The sequence below is a fragment of the Vidua macroura genome, chromosome 17 (assembly GCF_024509145.1).
Source record: "Vidua macroura isolate BioBank_ID:100142 chromosome 17, ASM2450914v1, whole genome shotgun sequence".
NCBI lineage: Eukaryota > Metazoa > Chordata > Aves > Passeriformes > Viduidae > Vidua > Vidua macroura.
In genome coordinates this window covers 9265024-9291792 of record NC_071587.1, presented here as the reverse complement: position 1 = coordinate 9291792, position 26769 = coordinate 9265024, and the positions used below count along the sequence as shown (strand labels likewise).

General features: G+C 45.4%; 1 protein-coding gene across 1 annotated transcript in view; it reads left to right on the top strand.

Annotated features, from left to right (window-relative positions):
* The window catches only part of COL20A1 (collagen type XX alpha 1 chain), a 50861-nt gene extending 30031 nt beyond the window's left edge, over positions 1-20830 (top strand). The window contains exons 22-40 of the mRNA XM_053992865.1: positions 761-799; positions 2529-2667; positions 4346-4488; positions 4837-4946; positions 5654-5812; positions 7773-7850; positions 8493-8579; positions 10738-10791; positions 11615-11710; positions 12203-12256; positions 12615-12668; positions 12989-13042; positions 14425-14496; positions 15203-15238; positions 16521-16587; positions 17471-17659; positions 18965-19042; positions 19844-19999; positions 20496-20830. Coding sequence (XP_053848840.1) covers positions 761-799; positions 2529-2667; positions 4346-4488; positions 4837-4946; positions 5654-5812; positions 7773-7850; positions 8493-8579; positions 10738-10791; positions 11615-11710; positions 12203-12256; positions 12615-12668; positions 12989-13042; positions 14425-14496; positions 15203-15238; positions 16521-16587; positions 17471-17659; positions 18965-19042; positions 19844-19999; positions 20496-20509 — 1679 coding nt within the window. The 3' untranslated portion in view covers positions 20510-20830. The remainder of the gene's footprint in view (positions 1-760; positions 800-2528; positions 2668-4345; positions 4489-4836; positions 4947-5653; positions 5813-7772; positions 7851-8492; positions 8580-10737; positions 10792-11614; positions 11711-12202; positions 12257-12614; positions 12669-12988; positions 13043-14424; positions 14497-15202; positions 15239-16520; positions 16588-17470; positions 17660-18964; positions 19043-19843; positions 20000-20495) is intronic.
* The last annotated feature ends 5939 nt before the right edge of the window (positions 20831-26769 follow it).

The following is a 26769-nucleotide window of genomic DNA, read 5'->3' as shown; positions in this document are numbered from 1 at the left end:
GCCTGGGATTTACGTGGCAGCAGATGATTGAAAATAGCATTCATGAGCTGTTTTCTAAAACACCCCTTTACCTGAGCCTTTAAACAGAGTGCTCACAGCCCTGGTGCCTCATCTCCCAGCTTCACACCCCCATGTCTTCTCTGGTCTTGCTTTTTATCCTGTGGCATCTCAGAGGATTCATCAAGAGGATTTCTGAAAGACAAACTGCAAAAATTTTCAAAACCCTCTCTGTTTTCTGAAAGAAATCAAAAGCCAGACTCTCGAGTTGAGATATATTTTTTTTGCTGTGTGTATTTTTAATCGCAGGTACAAAATTTGAACCTGCGTATATCTTTATTTTACCACACTACTAAGGCACTGTTAAAAGAAAAAGAAATGTTTTGATGTCTGTTTAAAAAAAAAAAAAACTTGCCAAAATGATGCTCTCTTGTATTGCATATCATCAGGTACCAGCTGAGTTAGTCAAAAGAAAGTGATCATGGAGATGTTTGATGATGAAAGACACTATTTTTATTTTGGTGATAGGCAAGCCAGGAATCAGCTTTTATGTTTGCATAAAAATCAATTCTCTCCTTCTCCATATATATATATAAACAAGGTCAAAGTCCAAGCTCTGAATCAAGCTGCAGGATATTATAAATTTTGCTATGTTTTTGCTTTGCTCTGTCTAAAGGAACTGTGTTCATTTTGCTTCCATAATCCCCTGCTGTCTTTTTTTTTTCCCCTCTAATATTTTTCCCCTTTTATTCTGTTCTCACAGCCTGCCCCACCATGACCTCCATGGAAGGTTCCCTAAGAGGTACAGTAGCAGATCAAGCCCTGGTGCTGCTGGGCTGTGACTGAAAACACTGCCTGGTCTTGATTTGGAGACATATGCAAGAGCTGAGTGTGGGAAAAATGTCCCAAGGAAAAGGGGAGAAGTGTGAGAAACAAAATTTGAACTTATCTTTTATCAGGTAGAAGAATATTTTGCAGTACCTGAGTTGTGCTCACGGCTGTTAGTGCTTAACACCAGGATTTTCACCAGCCTTGAGGAGGTGAAGCTGCAAACAGCCCTTGAATTCCAAGAGGATTTGAATTCCTATCTCACAAAGGCTCCTCAGACTTCAAACTTCAAACCTCTCAGTCTGTCCCCGGGATCTCCTGTGCATCCTCCAGAGGAGGTCTCGCTGCCCAGGGAGCTCTCTGCACTCAGGCTGCACAGATTTTGCTGGGGCAGGAATTTCCCCTTTTTCCTGTCTGTGCCATGAGAACTGTTCCTGCTGTTGGGTTTTTTGCGAGTGTTTTTTTCTGTGAAAGCAGTAAATTCTGCTTAGAAAGGGGTGTCACCTCCTTCCCAGAGAGTTCTGAGTTACAGGTGAGCTGAGGGACTGGCTGCAGTTCTCAGGTCTGGTTACTCCACAGCTGAGTCACTTCACCTTGCCCAAGGCCAGGTTGGCCTGATCTTGCAGGTAACATCCCTGCCCATGGAACTAGATGATCTTTAAAGTCCCTTCCAACTCAAGCTGTTCTATGATTCCATGACTCTGTGAGAATAATGGGATTATATTTTAATATGTTTTTAATTGTGACTCAAGCCTTCTCTTCCTGTGCATTTTAAAGGGAGTCTCAGTATCAGAAGCTCCATACCAGAGATGAATGGCCCTCAAGTAGGTCATTTATTTTGGCAAACTCCCTTGTACTGCTGGGATATGAAAAAATAATGAAATAAAAGCACCCTGGGCCAGCCCCCAGGTGAAATAAAAACTCAAGCCAAGAAACTGCAGAAGATTGTGAATGGTGAAGGGGTGAGGGAATCCAGACTGAAACCACCACACTGAAATGAAGCCCTTCCATTTGCTCAAGAAAGAACAATCTCCTTCATCCCAGTCCGGTGCAAACTCAGATAAACTCAAACAGAATCCAAACAGTGAGATCTTGTCTTACTGAACTGAAATGAAAATGACTTGGAGCTTTAATGATGAGCTGGGGGAGAGAGGTGAAGCTGCATGAGCCAGAGAAGGTGTCAGAGGAGAATCTCTGTAGCCCACACAAGACAGGTCAGCCCTGGGTGTCTTCTGAAAATAGAGAGAAATGGAAAAGTTTGTATTTTAAAGTTTTTTTCCTATTTTCTTCTGTCTCTTACGCATAAGGCGTTTCAGAGTAGAAATCATTTTCTCTCCCTGCTAGCAATTACTGGGCTGATTCCATGCCTTTTGAAGATAATACTTTGTGTGTAGTTGAAAGGAAGAAATCATTGGAGTAACATCTTTCTCATTGGGGGTTTTTTTCATCCTGAAGATTTGAAAACACAGTTGTGAAAGCCTCCATCTTTTGTCCACTCTCCTTCAAGAGGAAGAGATTACAAGAAATGCACACACAATCTCCTTTTCCTTGGCTGCCATTTGAGGGGTACACTGGAGCTGATGTTGTGTCATGCAGGGCATTTTCTCCTGCAGCCTTCTCTGTGCTAATTCAACCTGCTCTTCAAAGACACTGCTTTTGCACTGCTGCCTAACCACTGATTTCTCTGTTTTCCTTTGTTCCAGGATTTGATATGATGGAAGTTTTTGGCTTGGTAGAGAAGGAATATTCCTCCATTAAAGGCGTGGCCATGGAGCCCTTTGTATTCAGCGGCTCCCGCACCTTCACTCTGTTCAGGGACATTCAGCTCACCCAGAGGACCAGGTGGGAGCAGAGCTCTGGCTCTTGCCATCCTCATCCTCAGCCTCATGCCATGTGCATGGCAAAGGAAGGTCATTTTGGTGAGGAATTGTGCAACCCTGCTGGCAGCTTCCAAATGAAATGATAAATATGATGAGCTAAATCAAATCATTGGTAAATTGAAAAAATAGCCAGAGGGTTTTTACTTAATGCATTAATAAATAAACCCCTGACTTTCCTCAAGATGAGTTGTCATGTAGAAATTAAGGGGACACAATAGTATTTATTATGCATTTGTACAGCCAAACATTTTCACAGTGCTGTTTTTGGTTTCTACAAAATCACTTTTTTCCAGCTTTTTAGTTGCTGTGATGGACATGAGGATCATGTCACGTATGGACACTGCACCAGTCTTTAGGCATTCTGTCCACAGCCACCTACATTTCAGGGATGGCAGTTTGAGGTCACATTTTCATCTTCAATCCCTTCTCCCAAATAGCTCTGGTTTGGAGAGAGATCTTTGCTTTAGAAAATATCACTCTCGTAGCTGCTCTCTGCAGCCTGGGCTGCACTGATGGGAGGGAATAACCATTAGCTCTGGCTTGTGGCTTGACCTCATTCCGTTGCATATGAAGCTTCTCCACAGGGTCCCAAGCAAGCCAGGCAGCTCCTGTGACCTCATTCCTTTTTTATGATTATGAATCAGGAGTGATCTGACTCCTGACATTCATTGCTACTTTGTTTAAAGCCTAATTACTGAGCCACTGACTCCGCTTAATCTTAGTTAAAGAGGCAAAGCTTCTTAGAGTAAACAGAGTGGGGGAGATTCAGAGAACCCTTTGGTATAAATACTCAGGAAATGATGGGCAAATCCTTTTGTTCGGCTCTTACAGATGCCTTTCCAAGGACACTACCCCTTCAGAAACTGAGTGAGAAAGAAAAAAACTTATATTATTTATGAATCAGTCCTGAAAAGATGCCTGATGGGTTGTGTTTATGCTGTGCCAGTGTGTCCTGTTTCAGATTACAGGCGTGTTTCAGGCAAAACCAATTTGACCTTCCCTTATTGCCTTGTATCCTCTCACTGCTGCTGAGCCTAAATCCTGCAGCTGGGATGTGGGGACCCAGAGGGGGCTTTTCTGTGGGCTCAGTGCTTATCTTATGCCCTTATGAAGGGCATTTGCACTGGTTTAGGATAATAGAATCATTTCGGTTGGGAGAATCACAGAGTTCAACCATTACCTTAATGCTGCCAGGTCTGCCACTAAACCATGTCCCTAAGCCAAGGGTTTTGTGCCAGGGTTTAAAGATTTACCCCATGATATATGGCAACCATTCCTCCTCCTTGAAGAGGAGACCTGGGGGAGTGCTTTGGAACCTGGCAGGGATGCTTTGTAAGCCTCCACTGAGCTCTCATCTCAAAAGCATTGAGGCTGCACTCGCTGTGGCTTGGCATTCCCCGAGGCAGCTCTGGCAGTGATGGATTGACACCAACTGCTCCAGCTGAGCATCCCCCAGGTGTGAGGAGAAGGCCCACGAGTGCTCATCACTCACCACAGAGTGGTCCAGGCACAGCAGGTCCAGGCTCTTTCTGTTCATATCACCATCATCTCCTGGGAGCAAAGCTTTGCCAGCCCCTCCCTGCCCAGCAAACACAGGGATGTTTCTGGTGGTGATGTTCCCTTGCTTTGTGCCATTCCAGTGACGTCCACCTGTTTGCCATCCCACCCGAGCACACCATCGTCATCCTGCTGCGCCTGCTGCCCGACACCCCCAAGGAGCCCTTTGCCGTGTGGCAGGTCACGGATGAGGACTTCCAGCCTCTCCTGGGTGTTAACCTGGACCGTAAGATTTCTTGCTAAATGCATTAAATTCGGATGCTTCCGTACATCTTGCAAGCAGCAGGACTCGCTTGGATGTTTTAGTGGTTTCCTTACTCAGCAGCAGCTTCTTGGGAAGCTTTGTCGTGGCTGCCAACCTCACATTTAAAACACTGCCCAGTGCAATTGAAAGACAGTTTTATTTCTATTCTACTTGCAGCATATTCTTTATTTTTACATATTTTTTCCATTGTTTAGAAGTACTTCTTGATAATATAGGAAATCTTCCACCATGTTTAAGGCTAATTATTTACTACTGTATATATGTGTGAAATCAATTTCTAAGCCGTTATTTGTCCTATCTTCCCTGCAGCCAGTAAGAAATCCTTGACCTATTTCAATCATGACTACAAGGCTGATTTACAGGAAGTCTCCTTTGACGAGCAGGAAGTGAAGAAGATATTCTATGGGAGCTTTCATAAGGTCCTTATTAAGGGAGGGAGAAATGTGGCTCATGATCTCACTCTGGTCAGGGAGTATTGTTCAGACTGAGGGGTGATCATCCAAATGCTTTGTCCTGATTACCAGAGAAGTGGCCAACCTCTTAGATATGATGAAATTCATAATTGTAAAGAATTCAGGTGGATCTCATGATCAAAATATGATTTCCACGTATTGATTTTTCCCTTTTCCCCCAGACCTCAAAAACTGAGGTGTTTTTTAGCTCTTTATAATCAGGAAAAATTGAAAAATTTTTTTTTTTAAATTTTTTTAATTTTTTTTAGCATTTAGAATTTTGGTAACCATTTAGTTCTGGATGAAAGGAAAAGAGAATCCAGCCTTGTGAGAAAGCCACTTTATCACTCATAATAGGGTGGGGTTTTTGGCTATCTATGTCCTCATAGCAAAGGGATTGCACCCAAATGAGCAACGAGCTCTTTCCTTGGGTATCTGTGGGCAGGTTCATTACTCAGCTCCAGCAAGGCTTGTCCCAAGGAGAGGTGAGGGGATCAACAGGGGAAAGCACATACTAAAACTTACTCCTGAGCCCCCTCCATCCATTCACTCATTAAAAACACCCCACCCGTGCCAGCAGCAGGCTGGGGATGGGGCAGAAGGTGTTGCTGCTAGTAGGAGACCCCCTCATCCCACCACAGAGCTCCAACGCGGCTTTTTCCTCCTGCTGCCAGGTGCACGTGGCCGTGAGCCACTTCAAGGTCAAGCTCTATGTGGACTGTAAGAAAACAGCAGAGAAGCCCATCAACACCCTGGGCAGCGTCTCCAGCGCCGGCTTCATCATGCTGGGAAAAGTGACCCGCACCAGAGGGCCCCGGAGCGGCTCCGTGCCCGTGAGTCCTGGGACGTGCTGCTGGAGCTGGCTGGGGAGGCACACGGGCAGGAGTGCCACATCACCCCCATCTGAACGCCTCCCCACTCTGCTGTGCTGATCCCGCTGGTCCCTGTGGCTTTAATGAGCTTTCCCAGCACTGGGAGAGCGTTTTTGTCCCTCCTGCCTTGGTGTGGGGACTGTGATGGGGGGTGGCAGCAGGAGTGTGTCCCACAGGAGCCTTCTGCTGGCTGCATCCCCCGGGGATGGGGCAGCACAGCTCCTGCACTGGGATGCTGAAGCAGACAGGAGGGTTTGGGAATTGCTTCTGCAAGGAAACTTGGGCACATCAGCCCACACAGAGCAATGTTGGGAAATGCTGGTGGCTGAAGGCAGCAGAGCTGGGTGTGCCCCAGTCTCCAGTGTTTTTGTATTTGTCTATCTGAATACAAATGAGGGGAAAATAATCTCCAGTAGAGAGGCTCTTTATCAGCTGCTACTTTGAAAAAAAAAAACGCAATCCAACAGTGAGTGCTGTCCTCACTGCTCCACACAGCTCTGCAGGGAGCTGCTCCCTGCGAGGGGGCAGGAAAAGGGGATGTGTGGACTCGGTGTCCTGGCCTGTGCACAGTCCTCAGGGCAAAACCTCCCTTCTTCTGTCTGTCTGTTCCATTCTTACTCCCCAGAGCAGGAGTGTTAATTATGTGCAGAATCAGTGGCAAGTTAATCACTCACAAGGTTCTAGGGGGGCTGTAGGAAATCATTCACCACTGACATCAAGATCTTGCTCCTTGGCACTGATTTTAGATCTAGAAGTCCAGAGGAAAACAGCTCATCAGGTGATTTATAACTCCCCTTGCCTCAAAGCAGCACCGTAAAACCTCTTTGTCTCATGTGCATCCCCCGTTGCAAACTGAGAGGGAGAGGTCTGGGACACACCTGGAAAAAAGTGGAATTGCCTGTAAGAAATGGGGTCTGCTGTGTAACAAACCAGGGGACAGTGTCTTCAATCTCTGTTTACTTGTTTCCTAAATAAATTCTCTGACAATTTGATCAAAACCTGTGGCCATCAAGGCAGGAATCTGTGCTTTCCTTGTCCCTCCCAAATTCTCTCTTCTAGCAGCTCAGCTAGACAGGTCTGGCCGAATAATAAACAGCCTTGTGCCATCCCTACTGCCATTGCCTTTCAAGCACAGCAACATTTCACATCTTCCACAGCTCTGCTGTCCTTGAGAAGACAGAGTGCCTCATTATTGGTTATCAGGGAACCTTATTTAATTTAAGAAATCTTTAAATGCCACTTGATCTGCAGGGCTCATCTGTATCTGTAACCCTCCCTGGGCTGTACAGCTCTCTCCTTGTTAAATGCATGGAGTGAAAGAAAAAAAAAAAAAAAAGATGAGAAATAGTGTCAAGGAAAGAAAAATTAATCTCTGCCTCATTATTTTGTTTGGCTTTGTGCAGTGTGAGCTTTTTTGTTAATGGAAAGATGTGGCTGTTGCGAGGGAGGCAGAGAGAGACTGGTTGGGTTTTTGGGGAGGGGATCACATCCCTGCCCTGGAAAATGCTGCTGCCACATTTACCCTTCTCCCCATGCCCCCAAGGGGAGCAAATCAAAGTTTACTTTCACATTCTGGTGGTGCTGAAGGCAAATTAGTTGAGAACCTGCTGCTTTTGCAGAGCTGTGAGTAAATTGGAGACGTGATGTGAAGCTGCTTTGTTGACTTGCTCAGCAAGACAGAGACCTGAGGACTTGTGGAACACTCAGTCTGGGGGTAGTTCTCATGTTGTGACTTTTTTGGGGTACAGTTATAATTGGGACCACACAGAAGAGCCCTGTCAAATCATCCCTGAAGATTGTTTTTATCTCTTGAACTTCATAAGATTTGGTGATGGGTGGTGGGAGCCAATGCTAGTTTCTTATCAAACTCTTTTTTTTTTTTTTTTATTTTTTTTTTTATTTTTTTTTTTTTTTTTCCCAGTTCCAGCTGCAGTCTCTGCAGATCTTGTGCAGCAGTGTGGGGGCAGAGCAGGACAGATGCTGTGATCTCCCTGCACTGGTAAGACAAGGGGCACTGCTCTGCTCATTGACAGGAAGCTGGGGAGGATGGGACAAGTCCATGGCACTGAAGTGACACTGCAAATGATTTTGATAGACTTAAGAGGGAGAGCACTTTTTTCCTCTTGGGAATAACATCAGTGTGTTTCTTGGTGAAGCAAACAAAACTATGTTTGTTTCAAAAAGAGTGAAAACTTCCAATCCTGGTGCAGTGCATATTTTTCCTGTCACAACCTCATCCAGGAGCCCTGCAGACCTACAGCTTTGCTGCCATCTCAGCCCCGAGGCACAACATCCCCCACTCTTCCTTTCACTTCTCTTCTCCACACAGAGAGCTGCTATGTGGGGTGTATAAATATGTAGAAAGGAGAAAATTATCTTCCAATATGTGTTTTGCACATTGCAGGCAGGGATGGCTGATAGTTTTTTCTTTTTTTTTTTTTTTTTTTTGTCTACATTTGTTATTTAACAGAAAAAATAAAGCATTCGATTACTCACAAAAATCTCTCAGTGGAGTAGAAAAAAAATCTGCTTTACTTCAAGTAAAAGACTGAATTCTGAAACACTGAGTGTTGTACTTGTGATCCATCCTGCTCTTGCTGTGCAGCTGCTAATGACTGGTTTTGGCTTGATTTCATTTCAGAGGGATGAGGACACCTGCCCTACCTTGGCTCCTGCCTGTTCTTGCACTTCTGGGCGCCCAGGCTTGCCAGGACCCCCAGGGCCCCCTGTAAGTCCACCCTCCCACCCAGTGTATTGCAGGTGCTGCTGCTGCTTCAATTTTTGGGGCATGTGGGTAACACTCCTAGGGCTCTTGGAGATTTTAGAATCACAGAATCATTCAGGTTGGAAAAGATCCTAAAGATCATTGAGTCCACCCCTTAATCAGGGCTGTCAAACCCAGCTCTAAACCATGTCCCCAAGAGCCACATCTACACCTTTTAAATCCCTGCAGAAATGGTGACTCCACCCCTGCCCTGAGCAGCCTGTGCCAGGTCTTGACAGCCCTTTTTGGTGAAGTTTTATCCTCATGTTTAATCTAAACCTCCCCTGGTGCAAATTGAAGTCATTTCCTCTCATCCTAACTCAAGGAGCTTTTCCAGGGCAAGGCTGAGAGTTTCCCTTTGGATTTTGGATGGTGATGGAATGGGGTGATGGAGAGTTGGCAGCACAACAGCTGCAGCTGGGAACAGGCTGAGCAGTGCCTGGTTCCACACTAATCCTCTTAGGAGAGAAGGACAGGTCACCCTCAGTGTCTGCAGAGATTTCATGGATTGGAGGCTCTGAAATTCTCTGTAAATGTAAGGAAAAAACAACTCACCAAAAAAAAATCTTCCTGTCTGGATGCTATGTTAAATTGGAGACTTGTGAGTGTCTGTGTGGGTGGACAGTGTAAAGAGAAAGGGGAGACTTTGCTATCCTGTCTGTCCCCAAAGCTCTCTTTCTGTTCAGTGAATGTCACTTGCAAAAAAACCCTGAAGAAATGGGGGGGAAGAGAAAACAGCCATTACATATGCAGTGTGCTCAGGAAAAAGGGCATCAATTCTGCCCTGTCCCTTATGGATGCAGGAAAGCTGTCATGGGCTTAAATCCCAGGAGAAAATATTCCTGTTAAACACTAGGAAACAGCTATTAAAAAAAAAACAAAAAAAAAAAAAAAAAAGCTTTTTTAAAATCTGGGGAAGAATATTTGATTTGTACAAGCCAGCTGAAACCTGACAGACAGCCTGTCCAGAGCACCTCAGTTCAACCACTCCAGGTGCTTTTCTCCTGGAAAATAACCACAAATGGAAACATTTTCCTCCTTTTTCAAGTGTGAAAAGGTCATCTCCTGCACTGACCTATGGTTTAGCTGTGAGTTCAGTTCTGTGCAAGGAGAGTGCCTCATTGCAGAGTAATTACTTGCTCGTTCGGGTGGAAGATTAATTAACAGCACACTCCACTGTCACAGTTTGCTCCAATATCCTAAGTGCATAATTAGCAGCTTGCATTGCCCTGTGGTTTAAGCATCTCCACAGACAACTCCTTAAAGAGCAGGACTCTTTAAGGCATTAGAGGAAATCAGGTTTTGACACATAACCTTCTCCTCACACCACTGAACTCTTGGTAATTTGCTGTAGTTACAACAGCACTCACTGCTATTTTTAAAATTCCAGTTAGCAAGACATGTCCCACCTTGTATTTATCACTGTCCTTAATGAGTGTGTCTGACTAGATCCAGCTGGCTTCTGAAATGAGTTTCTGGGCACTTCTGAAAGCACCTTTCCCAAAGTTCCTTGCCTGTGCTTCTCAATTCAAATCCACATTTTCTTTGGATTCAAGAATAGCAATGTTCAGATTAAGATGTCAAAAATTCACACAAAATGAGGTCATGCCAGGAGGTTGTTTTCTTCTCCCTACCCAGAGTTAGGCAGAGGCAGAGCTAAGCCAGGTCTTGCAGAGCCAGGTCTGTCCCTGAGCTCAGCACATGTCACATTTCTGGGGTGGAGAGTGTAAAACCCAACTGAGTTCCAAAGGAGTGTAGATGTGAGCACCCCTTTTCTTCCTTCTCAAGTGTGTTCCCATGTCCATATGAGACTTTGTCTCAATGTGGATCCACTGAGAGGGAGTTGGAGGGAGGTTAAACAGATTGAAACTTCATCTCTGCTGGGAATAAGTGCTGTGTTCCCAATGCTGGTCATGGAGGGACTGGGCTGTTGCTTTCTTTTTACCTTTCCCACATTTCTTGGATAACTCAATTAATTTTCTTTTTACCTCTATTTGTTTTTAGCTCTGTGGGGCAGGAAATATCTTTCAGTGTGGGGCAGTGAAGTGCACAGAGTTCTGTCCCCCAGGCTCCTGGTTACAGTGCAATAAATGTGATGATGTTCTTTGTGTCCCACTGGCAGGGCAGCCCTGGGAGGAGAGGACCTCAGGGGGAGCAGGGGGAGCCAGGACCCAAGGTGAGTCCTTAGGCTGGAGATTATCTCACTGCACCAAGCTGAGCCTAAGCAGAATCTTAACAACACATAGAGGAGGATGGGATCACTTATTATAAATTAAATGCTCAGTTGGGCTTCGGAGATTGAGATGATGAGCCTGATTGTGCTGAATTAATGCACTGTACATGCAATGTCCTCTGAGAGCAGCTGTGCTGCTACAGGGTGAGGCTTTGTGCTGCCAGATCTCCTGACCAGACACACTGGTACTGCCCTGGGGCAGAGCAGCATGAGGAGGGAGGCAGAGGGGGAAGCACAGCCCTGAGGTGGGCATGAAGAATGGCTGGGTCTGAGTCCCCCGGCCCTGGGGACTGTAGCAAAGCCTGGTGCACGTGTTCACAGCTCCATGGATCAGCACAGGGCAGAGCCAGAGCAGACCACTGGTCCCATTTTTTTGGGGTGACATCTGGGAAAGCAGCATAGCTGCAGGGGAGGGATTTGGGGGAAGGAATGAGAATGGACACAGATCTCAGAAATGGACTAAGGAAGATTTCCCTTTGCTCTCTGACCACCTTGAATAACAGGAATAACTGCTTGGGAAGGTGAACTTTGCTCTGCAAAGCACCCTCTGCAGCTTTGCTGTCTGCTCTCATGAAAGATAGACCAAAATCTTGGACCTAAAAAATATAAAGGCAGCTGAGGTTACTGGAGATGCCCTCAGTGCCCCAATTTAATCTTGAATCCTGTAGATGGCTCATGCTGACCTAGACTTTGCAGTGAAGCCTGTGAGGAGAGCAGGCACCAACCACTTCCTCCCTTATGATTGTTTCCTTGTCTTTGCTTTCAGGGTGAGCCAGGCCCACCTGGACAAGTAGGACCAGCAGGTCCCAGTGGCCAACAAGGCTCTCCAGGCTCCCAAGGAATCACAGTTCAGGGCCCTGTGGTATGTGACCTCTTCCGTTGCCTTTTTTTGCACTCGCTCTTCACAGCCAGAACTTGTCTCAGAAATGGGTGTCAGTGCTGTGATTTGTGTATTTACATCACCCTCACTAACAACTGAGCAGCTGCAGAGGGAGAGATGACAATCAGTGGGGTTTATGCTGATGAGGCCCTGCACTTAATCATTTTGGCCAAAGCCTTCCTTTGTCCAGACTCTCCTTATTGGGCTTTTATTTCGAGCAGCCCAGTGGGGGCCCTTCCAACTCAGGATAGTCTATGAATATTCAGGCATTTCTCTTTCCAGTGATCATCATTGCTTGGCAGGGAGTAGTGGCAAGGGCTGCCACATGTCTGGGATGGCAGAATCCCTGTGCACATGCTGTGGCTGTAAATTACCCTGGAACATTGCAGGGACAAGGATGTGGAGCAGCAGGATGCTCTTTGCCTTAAAGGGTTCTGACACACACCCAACTGTGTGCTTCTGTTTTAATCCAAGGGGCCACCAGGAATTAAAGGAGAGAAAGGAGACACTGGAATCCCTGGCATGCAGGTAATGGTAAACACCACTCCTTCTACTTGTCCCAAAGATATGCCCCTTTTTTTTTTTTTTTTTTTTTTTTTCCTGGGTAACTACTTTAAGCAAGTCTGAAAAGTTGTTGCTCTTGTCTGCTTGGGAACTGTCTGTCATTTTGGAATGCCATCATTTTCCCAAGGGAAACTGAGTCACTTGGTGCAAGAGAGATAGACCTATCTGGATATGATGGAATTCAAGCTGTGGTAACAGTCTTTGCTCTATGTAATGAATAACTCTCTCTCTTCTTTGACCTTTCTCTTCTGTCCTCTGTTCCAAGATGAATTAGGGCAATGATAATGAGCTGCTGACTTTATCCAGCATTTCTGATTTACAGGGCATGCCTGGTGTGCAGGGAGCTCCGGGCAGGGATGGACTTCAAGGTGCAAAGGTAAAACACCTCACCCCTGTGGTTTAATGCATGGGTGCCTAAAAATCTGCTAGGAGCATCCCAGCAGAGACCCAAAACAACCCGGTGCATTCAGTGCAGAAGTCAATGATTTTTCACAAAGCCAGAGGGACTGGGGGGAAAAAAATGGGATCATTTCAGGTTTGGCCAAATTTGAGCAGATACTGCCCTTCCTGAGCAGATGCTTTTTTTACCCATCTTTAGCAAGCTCCTGTTAAAAGCAGCACATGGAAAAGCATCTCACTGCTGATGAGGTCTCTTAGAATCCTCTGGTTAGTAAATGACTGGATTTGGCTTTGCAGGGGGTGAGGGGACTAGAAGGCACAGCTGGGCCTCCAGGACCTCCTGGACCAAGGGTGAGTACTCCCTGTGAGTGGTGCACTCTGAAATCTGTTCCTCAGCAGAGTTTTGTGCTTTCACCTGGAAGTGTCAGGGCAAACCCCCTTCCCGAGGCGCCACGGGGAACATCTGGCACATCGTGCAGGTGCCCCCTTTCCTCAGTGTAAGAGGAAAATCCCTGGCTTCCTCTGGCAACTCCTGAGGTAGCTTCATCCCAGCAAGGAGATTCTTATTTGCTGTTTTCACTTTCCTGACACTACTGTTTTCCAACTGTTGGTTGAGTTGGAGGTGATTTGGCTTGTTAGACTGAAATCAGCAGGAGCTGGAGGACGCAGGCAGTGTGAAAGGTTTCCCCCCACATCACTGCCAGTATCTGCTGCCAGGGCTGGATGTAGATGGGTGTACTTGCATTCAGTCATGCCCAGGGTAGCAGAACTTTAAGATATGTTGATTCACAGCTCCTAATTGGAAGACACCACAGGAACACTTCATTTTACTTGGGAAATTGAACCAAATTTGGGTTTAGTTGATGGCTGGAGGACCTGAAAAGTTACTGATTCTCACAGCTGAATCTCACAGCTGAGTCTCACTGCTGAATTATAAGGAATTTGGCAGTGCTTGTGCTAAGTTATTTATAGGAGCCAAGGTTGAATTAGGCTCATAACTTTGACTTGTTCATCCTGGGAATATGTGGAGCTGGCAGCACTGAGCCTCAGCTTTTTAAATATGAGGAAAGCACTGTCACCTTCAGAGCAGACTCTGAAAGCTGTTCTGGTGCTGCCTTGAAAACTTTTCTCATTTTCACTGTTCAGAAATTTGCTAATATCTACTGAATTCAAATGTAATAGCTGGAAAATTCTAAACCAAAGTATTTCTGCTAGCTGCTTTTGGCTTATTTTTTTCTTCCCTTTATGGCTCCAAAAGGCACAGACAGCTCACGAAGAGGGGATGACCACAGAAGGCACTTCACACTCTCTAAGCTGCTGTTGATGTTGTTAAGTATTAGAGGCCAGCACAGGTTTTAAAGGAAAAAGAAAACAACCATGTGGTTTTGGGAGGCTGAAGAAGAGGGTTGTGCTCTAGGCTATGTCTAAATCTGAATATATAATGAAAGATCAAAAGCCTGTAGGGTATAAACTACACTGCAGTTTGTTGGCAAAACTCAGCTTTGCTGGCTTGGCCATAATTGAGATGGTGATGGGAAATGATGTGAGCATGACTCACACATGATGTGCTTTGAACAGTGGGCTCGTGGCTGGACAGGAACTTAAGGCTACTGTTCCCTTGCTTGAGTCCTCTAAACTCCCACTACAGGTGCCCCTGGAGCCCTTGAACAGAAAAAAAAAAAAAAAAACCCAAAAAAAAACCAAACTGGATTTTAAATCTGTAATGTCTGCAGGGTTTCCAAGGAGCCACAGGCACCCGAGGCAGCAGCGGTGAGAAGGGACCTCCAGGTGATGTTGGGCCAACAGTAAGTTTCTGCTTTTGGGTCTCAAAGAAAGCCAAGACATGGAATAATTGAATGGGAATGAGCTGTTCCCATAGCAGCCCTGCCTCAGAGTCTGAAGAATGGTTTAAATTCACACTCATCCTTCTTAAGGAGATGTCTGGGCATTCAAAGCCCAGGCTACTGATCTGTTGATAAAGCATTCAAAAAATCCCACCTCCCTTCGCCCTCTGCAGATTCACCTGCTACACAAAATTCAAACAGATTTCCAGTGTAAAATTCCAGAATAAAGCAAGAAAATCACTCCTGCGCTGGTGCAGCCAGCCTTGGGCTTGTAGGTGAAATCATATCTAAATGTCACAGGTATTTCTTCTCCTCAGATGATAAAAACCACCTGATCTTTGGGAAATCTGTTCTAAGAGTGCATGTGAGAAATTTCTGCATTCCTTTTGATGGTGCTTATCCCACTGCTCCAGTTACTGATTTATTACTCCTTTTCTTTAAAAAAAAAAAGTGTTTGAGTATGAGTTCATACTTTCAAGTATGGACTTAAAACTCTTACAATCACTGCCACGAGGTCAAGGAACCAACAAGAGTGTGAGAAACAAACTTTGTGCTCCATATCCCATTAATGTAACCCACACCCCCAGTGAATTTATTAATTTGTTTGTTTGTTTTCTGTTCTTCCTTCCCTTAGACTTCTTTATTTTTAATTTATTTTTTCCTATAGGGGCTGCCAGGTCCCAAAGGAGAAAGAGGAGAGAAGGTGAGTTTTTCTGGTGCTGGGTGACAGTCAGTACATCACACCTTCAAAAGAGTGGGTGTGGTAACCTGAATTGCAACCTTTACTTACAATTCTGAGCCAAACCTCTCCAGTGTTGGTTGTACCTATTGCTTGCTGCCTTTCCTTTCACCTGCACAGGCTGGGCTGCTGGGGTGTAAATAATCCCACAGCAGTCAGGAGCTCCTTAGTATCACTTGTAGTAATGAAGCAGAAATGTCAAATGCAAATCCATTCTTTGCTGAGAAGGGAAAAAACCAAACCCACTTGGCTCCACTTTGTTCTGGTTTAATGTGTTGCACAAGGGGGACTCATTTGTCATAATCATTGTCCCTGGCCCAGCACAGGCCTTGGCAGTCAGGACATCCACACGACCTGGGAAGGTTATTTCGATGGGAAAAAAGTTTTTCAAGTTTTTCTCATCCTGACTTCTGGTTAAATCAAAATGCCATGACTTTCTAGGAGTCATTGCCAAGACTGACTTATGCAAATTTGTCTTCAGACAGGGATGAGGTGCTTTTGTCTCAAGTTAATTCCTCAGAATTATATTTTTAAGAGCATTTTCCTTCCAATCCCACCAGTTTTTCCTTTTCTAGACTTTTTTTTATACTGGAACTTTCTGTTTCCCTCTCCTTTGGGTGTTGATCACAGCAGTTTTTTAAGCCTGGATTATCTGCACTGTGATCCAGCAGGAGATGTATGTTTTATAAACAGTTCTGGAAGCAGGTGCATTAGGTATGAATTTTCACAGTCAGTGTTTATTTTTAAGCAGGTTTTTGCATTTTAATCGCTTTTCCCTACTTTACTAAAATTTTCTGAAGGGCCCATCATATATGATTTATTCAAAATACAGTAAGAATCAATATTCATGGAAGATGAAGTCAAAGATAGGAAGTTGTAATATCTGATCATACTAAATGTTTTACATATCACAGAACACTGAGTTATAGACTTAGCATCTTTTCTGATAAAATTTGAGAGTGAAATTTGCTCTCCCTTTTTTTTTTGGTAATTATTTAGATTCGGTCTGGGCCTTTTGATGTGCAGAAGAAAAGCAATTATTGATGTTTCCAATTTCAATTTTCTGGTTTCAGAGCTTCATGATAAATAAATAGAGCTGCATTTCACAGTAATTAATATCTCTGGAAATCAAGCTGAGAAAATGAATGGGGTGAAAGCTATCATGCATTATGAGATAGATCCTTTCTAAAAGATATTAATACTTCATTTTTTTTCTTAATTTTTTTTTTTTAATGCTTCATTTTAGGGGGAACCACAGTCCTTGGCCACAATTTACCAGCTCGTTAGCCAGGCTTGTGAGAGGATGATTCAGAGTGAGTAAAACCAACCCAGCTCCTGAGTCTGTTCATGTGGTGATGACACAAGGGGGAATGGCTTTAAGCTGAAGGATTGGATCTATATTAGATATGGAATTGTTCCCTGTGAGGGTGCTGAGGCCGTGGCACAGGGTGCCCTGAGAAGCTGTGGCTGCCCCCATCCCTGGAGGTGTTCAAAGCCAGGCAGGATGGGGCTTGGAACACCCTGGGACAGTGGAAGGTGTCCCTGCCATGGCAGGGGGTGGAACAGGATGAGCTTTAAGGTCCCTTCCAACCCAAACCAGCCTGTGATTCTATGATCCTATGATCTCCAGAAGTGGAAAACCAGAGGAGAGACAGCCTGAAGCTGTAGTGATCCCAGCAGCTCCACCACCCTGTGCCCTGCTGAGCACCATGACCAGCAAATGTCCCATCTCAGGCTCTAAGCACTACTTTGGCTTTATTGGGTGGCATTAGCATAGAAAAGATCTGCGAAACATTTATTTGCAAAACTTTTTGGTGTATTGCAAAGCCTCCTTTATTTCTTAAATATTTCTTATATTTCATTTAAGAAATTTCCATTTCTTAAATGGAAAACATGAAACTAATTTGAGAGAAATTATTCTTTCAGCAATATGTGCTGATTCCTCCCGAGACGAGGCAGTTTTGTTAAGCTCCTGTGCTGTGATGTGCAGAGAGAAGCAGTGCCTTGTCCAAGGTCAGGCAGCAAAGTCATCACTCAGCTGCCCATCTTCATCTTCTGCCTTTCTCAGTTTGGACTGACAGCTTTTAGCACTAGTTGATCATTCTAAGTACCTTTTTAGACAAAATCCTTTGATTTTTATCTCTCTTCTGAATTTCCCAGCCAAGGAAACGTTTGTTTTCTCTCTTGCCTTCTCAGCTCATGTGTTGAAATTTGATTCATTCATACATGAACATGCAAGGAAGCCAGTTCCCATCTGGGAGGAAAGGTTAAAACCAGGAGAACCAGGACCACCAGGTCCTCCAGGCCCACCTGGGAACAGTGGAGAAAGAGGAGAAAATGGCACCCCTGGACAGCCAGGCAAAGATGGGTATCCAGGAGAGAGAGGTATGGACAGAAGTGTTCATATGCATTTTTCACTGCATCTTTGATACTTTGTCTAAACATCTTAGTGCCTCAAGCAGTACTGTATAGATAATCCATGATATTATCTCATTTCATTGCTGTTTTCCTTTTGGATTTCTCCATTCTAGGAAGAGACACCCAAATTATAAATCTCAACAAGTAGGGAGAAACCAGATGCATCCCACTCTATTTTCAAGCTCTGAATGGAAGGAAAGGCCAGATTAGCATCATTTGTAGGTTTGGAGGGATGGAGAGTTTAATTTTAGAGGGCAGGAGGCTTTTTCTACAGAAAAGCAGTCATTTGGGTGAAGACAGGGTGGTGGAACAGATCAGCTTTGGGCAGAAATGAGGAGCATTGGAAAACACTGATGGAAGGCATGAGGCAGCTGAATCAATCTTCAAGGGGAAGTAAGTTTCTGGAGCAGTAGTTTCACAGTGAAAGACTCAGTCATAACTAAAGAAATAGATTAATATAATCTCAGAAATGGCCTCAGTTATTGCACGTGAATGAGTGAAAAGTGGGAAGATGTTTTGCTTGGATTCGCAGATGAGGTTTGTCAGTGGCTCATGTAATTGTCTATCAAAATAAAAAGAAAAACACTGTTTTCAGCAGTCCTAACACCTCAGAGTAACTGGAAATGTTCTGTTTAACTCCTTCCTCCTGCAGTAGTCAGTCTTAGCTGATATCTGCAGAGCTTATCAAAATGTCACTTCAGAGAGAAGGGAGTAACAACAGATTTTTCCAGCCTGTCAAGCAGGAAAGAGCAGAAGATGGATCTCAGTGAAAAACCACCTGAAGGACATGGCTGATCAAAATATTTTCATCTTAAAACAATGAAAAAATCATATTTTGTCAAAATGTACCTGTTTTCTCTGAGAGGTGCTAGTTTCATAAGTAATTTAACAGGCAAACATCAATCCTGGCTAACCAGCACCTGGTCAAAGAGACAGTTCAGCTTTGTGATTTGTTTGATCCAGGTGAAGAGCTCAGAGGTGGACCTGACACTCAGGCTGGTGCAGTAACACTATTGCTATGAATTTCTCTGTAAAAAATGTTCATTCCCACCCCTATTGGGTTGCAAATCAGTGCTGCTTGGATCAAAGAAATCAGTGCCCTGTTGGTCACAGCAAGAGTAGGTGCCCAGACTGAATGAAAGCAAGTGGATGTTTCTCAGTGTTACCAAGGGCTGTGACTCCACTTTGACACATGGGGAGACTGCAAGAGCCTCAATTTAGGGTGAAATTCAACATACAGTGAAGCAACACTTATCTCTTATCTGTGAATAGGTGCCCCAGGGCCCAAAGGAGAGAAAGGGATGGCTGGAGCCAGTGAGGAAGGGAGCCAAGGACCCAGAGGCAGAACAGGTAGAGTGACCCCAACTTCTGTCTATTGATCCAGCAAGGCCTTGTGATGCTACTCTCAGATTCAAAGCATCACCCAGCTGAAGGACCTGTGTGGTGGGGTTGGACTCACCTTCCCAGCACAGCCCTGTGGGCAGCATCCTCGATGGTTCCTCTCTGCTAAAATGCAAGAGATTACTCTGGGCACCTTCATCCCTCCCATTCCCAGGGGATGATGTGTTTTGAGGACATGAGACACATCCAGGGAGTTTAAGTTTTGCTGCCTTTTTGCATGCAAGACCAGATGCTCAGGGGATAGAAGCTGTGAAAATTCAGCTCGTGGAACATAAGGGTTTGTGGATAATCTGTGAGGATTTGGTGTACTCCTCCACCCTGATCCCTGCTACCTGGGACCTGTGGGAAGTTTGCCACTGGCATAACAAACCAGGCACTGTCAAAAGAGTGTGGTCAAACACATTCTTCATTTAATTGTCTATAGTTGAGATGTAAAGATGCAAAACTGAATGGCTCTGGGATGGATCCTGGGGTTAAGGTGATTCTCTGCATTAACATGTAGGTGGATTTGGGGTTCTTATAACCAGGCTCCATTTTTAGCCAAGCTGGGCACCCTTGAGGTCAAGAATACTGGGATTCAGGTACTGGGATTCAGAACAGGTTTTCCAACGGGCAGGTCCTGTTTATCCACCAAAATGAGGAAGCTATGCTCAGAAAATTATCTGCCATGTAGGATGGAGGAAAATACAGAAGAGGTATTACACTGCTAAAGCACATGTGCTACAGCTTACAGTGCTTCTCCTTCTGCAGGCCCGCCAGGAGAAGTTGTGCAGGGGAAACCAGGTCCCAAGGGTTTCCCTGGGAATGCTGGTCCTCCAGGTGTCCCTGGTGTCAGAGGGCAGCCTGGGCAGCCTGGGCATCCGGGGGGCTGTGATATCTCTGGATGTTACGAGGCTGATAGAAGAGGTAAGTCCTGACTATGTCAGTGCAAAAGTGATGACTTTATGGCTGGTCTCTGGTTACTTCTCCTGAGCCAGGCAGAGACCTCTGTTCATCCTTCAGGCACCAGGAGTCCTGCAAAGCCTCCTCTGCAGAGCAGTCAGGGTGATTCCGGTGCAACCCACATGGAAAAAAGCCACTTCCATGGGCTGTTCCTCAGCTATCCTTCATGGATTAACACATAACTGCAGCACTAGTCAAGCAGGTGGGGAGTGATCATGGGGGATCAGTTCTTCATGTCCCCAGCAAGGTTTCCATGGGGGATGGAGGGAGGGACAATTCCTCAGTTCCTACATTTACATTTCATGGAGGCTCAGTGCGACAAAGATCTGGCTGGTGAAGAAATTCACTGGCATGGAACAAAAGGTTTACAAGGGAAAGGAATTCATTCTGTGCCATTCCTTCTCACACCCTGACACTGATTTATTAATTTGCTCAGTGGCCTCATCCTTTTCACACACAGATTTTGTCCCCTGATGGCTGGGGCGGAGGCAGCTGAAGACATTGCTTTTCCCTGGAAATCTCTGGAAGAAAACTCCACAACCCCAAAAGAGACAGCAACCCAAATAGCAGATGTGTTATGTTTTTTTAATGCCCCATCATTTCTGTGTGGACAAGTCAATCAAACTCCACAGCCACAGCCTGTGTCTGGCTGAGCCGTCTGTCTGCACAACTGTAGTGCTCAAACTGACATCCCACAGCAAGACAAAGGCACAGCTGGACACTCAGGCTGGCAGACTTGTAAGAAAAAGAAATACTGTATTGAAATGCTCAGAAATAACAGATAATTTCTGCCCATTTGTCTGCTTGTGGTTTCTTTCTGTCAGTTGTTCTGTGTTCCAGCACAGAGAGAAGCAGCACCTCATAACCAAAGAAGCAAATCCATTGGGGCATAGCTGCATTTTCTGTTGGCTGCCAAGGTAACAAAGTCTAGCACCATCTTGGCTGCTTCTGCTTTTGGCAGAATGCTGATGGTTTCCTTGCAGGGGTGTTTTGTACACAAACATTGCAGCCAGAGATCACCTCTCTGTGATGTGACAAACCACTGTTCAGCTCCCCTGGGGCTTGGTAACTCAGGCAAAGCCTTACATGAGTCACAACCCTGTGCTGAGAGGAGCTGGAGATTAACCTGCTGCTTTTTCCATGTTTTCCTCCTGCAGGCTGAGTAGCTACTTTGCATTTTATCAGGTGGAATATTGAACAGCTCTGAGTCCAGCTTTTACCCATATGACATGGAGGTAATTGTTGTGTTACACCCCTTTCCTTGCCATCAGCTGGGATGTGTCTGCAACAAACCATGCAGATACTGATAAACATGTTCCTCCTTCTTTACAATCACTGCTTCGGGCTGTGCTGGATCATTGCCTGTAACCTGCCCCTGCTTCAGAAAAAAAACTTCCTGAACTTTGATTTAAACCCTAAGCCTAAAGTAGAGTGGCACAAAAAGTATCAGTACAGATTTTTCAGAGCTGTTAAAAGGTAAAGAATGGAGCATCATGCACATTCCTCCACATTTATTCTGGATGTATAATTTCTGCAGTTACATACAGGCTGGCAGCCTGGGTGCTCATACAGCCAACCTTTGAAATCTTAGCAGCAAATACATCACACTTAGAGAGTAGATTGTCACATCAATACCAAGGAGAAAGAGGTTTATCTTAAGAGAACTGACTTTTTTAGACAAGGAGTCCAAATATTATTTCTTCTTGTCATTAAGGAAAAATCCTATGGAGTTAAGAAATTCTGCTAAAGGAATATTGGAACATGTCAGACTTGTGTGGGAGCCAACCTACAACAAAAGTCAGATAAAATATGGTTAGTGCATCCTGTAAGTATTTAAAGTCGTCCTTGGCTTTATGTGTTCATTCTCTAGAAACTCCCAAGAATTAATATTTTCAGTATGACATGCATTCCCTTTGGAAAATGTAGGAAAATGCATAGAAATACCACTCTGATAGAAGTAACATTTCTGTTCACTGTGGAGCTCTCCAGAGTTGCCTTGACATATAAAGTGGAAACCTTTCAGCTCAGATGAAGGGTTGTTGCAGACAAAGCTCCAGTCAGAAGAAAAAGGAGAGGTCAGAGGAGCTGAAGGTTGCAGCACAGCAGGAGCACTGTGTTTAGAAGAGACAGCTGCATAGGAACACCCTGCACAGGTGTTGGGAGTTGTAGTGTTTCTGTTTATACGGGTCAAAGAGATTTGGAACTGTGCTTTCCAGATTCCTTTGGGAAAAAAAAAAAAAACAAACAAACCCCAAAAAACAAAGCCAAACCTACAGTAAGTTGGTTCAGAATGGTTCTGAATTTAGCACTGAGTATAAACTCCACAGCTGTGATAATGGGCCACTGAAAGCAGTGGGCAGCAAAGGCAAGGAGGCAAAAGGGGTGCCTGCACAGCAGAACAGAGAATTATTGCCATGAAATGCTCACAAAGTGGGGAAGGTGAGCAGTGCAATGAGGAACATCTGCAGTTGCAGGTTATTCTGCTTCCTTTCTGACTTAAACCAGTGCAGCCAAATTCCAAGTTCTGAACTTGCTGTTCTGCCTTTCAAATTAATAACCACAGGTGACTTGAGACAGAGCTCCTTTATGTTTCTTTATCAACTGTTTTTGAAATTTGCTCACATCCCCTCTCTTCCTGTCTTGGGATTTGATCTATTTTGGTGGAATTTCTAGTGACATTTGCTTTTGTCTGGTTATTTCAGATACAACAGCAACAGTCAGATTTTAACAAAATTGGGTCCCAGCAGGGCTATTGATTAGGAGAGAGACAACCTGCACAAACAACTTGTCCATTTATCTTCCTGAACTTTGTCCCATGAGTGGTTTTATTTACTTGAAGTCAAAGATATTTAGCCCATGTAGTGTCACAAAGCCTGTGCCAGTGCTTTGTAACCCAGTTCCTCAAGCCAAGGAGCTTTTCTGCTGTGAGATTTTAGGCACTGAGAGTTTGACCCACCTGGTGTAGGTGGACTCTGGCAGAGGCTGAGGACCTTTCAGTGACAGATATTTTTTACAAAAAAAGCATCTTTTTGAGGTGTTATCTCTGTCTCAAGAGTAAGATATAACCACAGGAGTAATCAGCAAAGCTATTAACAAGCAGCAGAGCTTGTTATGCCCTTTCTCCATGACTCAACAGCTTGGCTGGACCAGAATTAAAGGGCTGGAAACAGAAAGATATCCTGGGAGTGGATAAAAGGTCATTAATGGACATCACTGCAGTGAGGGAGGGCCAGGTGGGGCTGTTATGGGGTGTTTTTCTTTGGACTGTACATGAATCTTGCATCTCATCTGCATCTCTGCCTGTCTGCCTCTACACCAGTGAATTTCCTTGAGTCAAATTCCTTGATAAATGTCTAGAGAAACTTCTCCAAAAGGGAGGTGTTATAAGCTACGTGGATTAGCTCATTGGGGAATGAGATGGAAATCAGCCCTGGAAATGCTGGGGAAATGGGGATTACATATGAATGTAATCATATGTATCACCCTACCAGCCAGCTGCAGATAAAATACCCTCATCCTCTGTGGCTGGGAAGATGATCTGGACAAAGTGAGCATTAGGGAAGCAGGAGAAAGAAAATGTAGGGGAAAAAACAGAACAATGGAGGTAACTGAGGTTGTTACAGTCAGTTTTGTTCCATTCATGCCCAAAGGAGCTGTACTGGAGGAAAACATCAAACACCATGGTAAGGATTCAATCTCTCCTGCACAAGTGAAACAGAAAAGATCAACATCCATGTCTGCTGTCTTTGATGCCTTTGGGGTCTCTGAGCTTAGTTTTGCACTCCTGGAAGCTGAAAACCATTTACTTAGCGCTGGATCTCTTCCAAGACATTTTAGGGCTCTTGTTGTGTCCCACTCTTGCTTCCTCACTCTTTTTCTGATGTCAGCTTGTTCACTCAAGTCCTGGAAATCAATTCTGAGCTGGGAGCATTACAAATGCCAACAGTCTGGCTGCATGCATTTTCCTGGAGTCTTTCATATGCTAAAACCTCTCTTTGTGTTCCATGGGTTTGAAATAGCACAATTATTCATTATTCTACAGTTATAGTCTGGTTCATGTCCCAGTTTTATTCCAGTTTCTGATCACTGAATCCTATGGAGGGATAGCATCCTCCTAAACAACCTCTAAGATGGAATAACCTGCCTGAGAAAGAGCAGTAGGTGTTGTTTCCTAATTTTTCCCCTTAGACTTCAAAAGGAGGCATGTCAGAAGCAAAAACAAGAATTTATTTGAACTTTAACCTGAGAAACTACTTATGCAACATGTGAAGAAATGTAGTTATCAGTGTATGAAAACTGCTGTGACATTGACAAAGCAGATGATGCCAGGGACCTGCCCTATCTCAGCTTCTCCCCAGACACCAGTAACACCTCTGTAAATGGTTTCAACTGTCACTCCTCATCTTGTCCCTCCAAACCCCGTGATGCTGTAGCGTCACTGACTCCTCAAGGACACAACCACACCCTTAGCACTCCTAATCACACCTGGTACTTCTGATGTGCTAATGCAGCTCTTTCCTCCTCCCCCTCCTGCATGGCAGGGCCATTCTGCCCGGGGTTTCATGTCCTGCTCTGTTGGAGTCGAAGTACCACGCTCCCCCGAGACACTGCCCTTCACACAGTGTGCACTGACCATGACTTTGAGCAGAAAAGGTGAAAATTGGAGATGAGCCCTTTGCTGTCAACAAAGGACAGCCTGTGCCTGTCCCTACTGAACTTCCCAATATGTCACCCTGAACATTTGGCTCTTATTCTGTCCTTAAACCTTTATCAATTCTCCTGGTGCCTCCCAGTCATCCCCTCCTGCTCTCAGGGGCCCAGCAGCAGCTCTGGCTGTCCAGCCACCCTGGCTTGCCTTTGGTTTTGGCTCCCTTGTTTGCTGGGAGATGTGAGCAGAGACTCAAGCTGCTGCTGACTCTATCCCAGCTGGAAACTGCTGGTTTTACTGCTAAAAATGTGCATGCACAGCCAAGCCTCCCACCTGCTCTGCTGCTAGTGATTCCCATGTGTTCAGGAGGAGGAGGAGGAGGAGGAGGGGGAGGCAGAGCGAGCTCTGAGCAGCTGCTGTGGGCATTTCTGTGATACGACACCCTGACCCAGCAGTGCCCAGGGTCAGAAATCTTCCACCTTCATGATCCTTTTGTCAGAGGATGTCAGAGAAATGTGCAAAGGGGCTGGGGAGGGCTCACCCTGTGACCCGTGGGGCTGTGACACCGAGGGGCAGCCCCGCTGTGCCGCAGCCCGCACACACACCGCAGCTGTGCTGGTGCGTTTATGCACTAGACCTTGAAGATGTTCGACTGTTTGTTTCCCTTTCATTGCCGTAAGCAAACTCACTGACTGTGAAAAGGGATAAATTAGCATCTCCAAAGGCTGGGTCTCTCTTCATTCTGAAAACAAGCGACGAGGAGCAGCAGCTCGGCTCTCTCATCCTCTCTGCCTGCCTCGCACCCCGCGCTGTGCCAGCACAGCTCTCTGTGGAACTGGCCCAAACCACAGCTACTCTGCTTTCTTTGCGAGCCAAACAGATTTTAAGCACTTGGCTGAATCTGTGAACACGGAGGTCACTTGTAGTTTCCTAGATGAGGCCTCACAGGCTGATCACTGCATTGATTTTTAACTTGTGCTGTTGGGGCTGAGTACAGTAACTTGTATTTCAAAGAAGTCTCCGAACCCCATTGTTTTGGTTCCAGCATTGCTGTCACAATTCTGAGCAGCCCTGTGCTGCTCACTGAGCTGTGTGGCAGCAACCAGCCTCATGTGCCAGGCCACCACACAGGGGTGGCACACGTCCCACCTGGGCTCTCACCTGGCTCTGGCTCCTGCCAGGACCCTCTGTGCTGCTCCCCAGGCAGCTGCCTGCCTCTCCTGGTGTGTATTCCCCTAAATTCAGGGCAGGGAAAACTTCCCAGCGCCCAGAGAGTCTCCTGAGTGCTGATCCCAGCTGGGTGTGGAGGAGGTGCTGGGCAAAGCCAGATCCCAGAGCTGCAGCCTGGTCTTTGAGTTGTGCTCTCACGGCAGGTCCTGAGGCAGCTTTTAGAGGATTTTTAGACCACATCTGCCTCTGCCTGCACACACTAGTAAAATGTTCATGAGCCCTTCTGCCTCAGAGCTCTGAAGGAAGCAGGGAGACACTGGGCTGTGGGCTGCTCCCAGCTGGCACCCAGCATTGAGAGTGAGAACAGTGAGCCAGACCAAACTGAGCTGGACAGACTGAAAGACACGAAGTTTCACCCCAGCATGAGGAAAAACTGCTTTACACTGAGGGTGGCAGAGCACTGAGGCTGCCTGGGAGATCATGGAGTCTCTCTCTCTGTGACCTAAATAACCTGCTCTAGGTGACCCTGGCACATTTATTATCCTGACATCATCCTGGATTTCTGTTCTGGCTTCCCCATGTCTCAGGTACTTTCCCCACCTGCATCAATGGTTTTACAGCTCAGGGTGACCCTCTGCTGTTTTGCAGAAGCCGTAACTTGGATCCAGGAGATTTCCTCTGAAAGTACCCTAAAGTGTTGCCAATGTGGTCCCAGTCTTAACCCCAAATCCTCCCTCCATTTGCCTGATCCTCATTCAGCCCGTCTCCACAGTTCCTGGAGGGCACTGGCCAAAGTAAAATCTGTATAAGATCTGCATCTACTGTGCTAATGATCACTGTTTGTCCCAAGCAGTCATGTAAACCTTTCCAGAGTCTGCCTTTACCAGCTGAACACAGACCACATCCTGCACAGGTA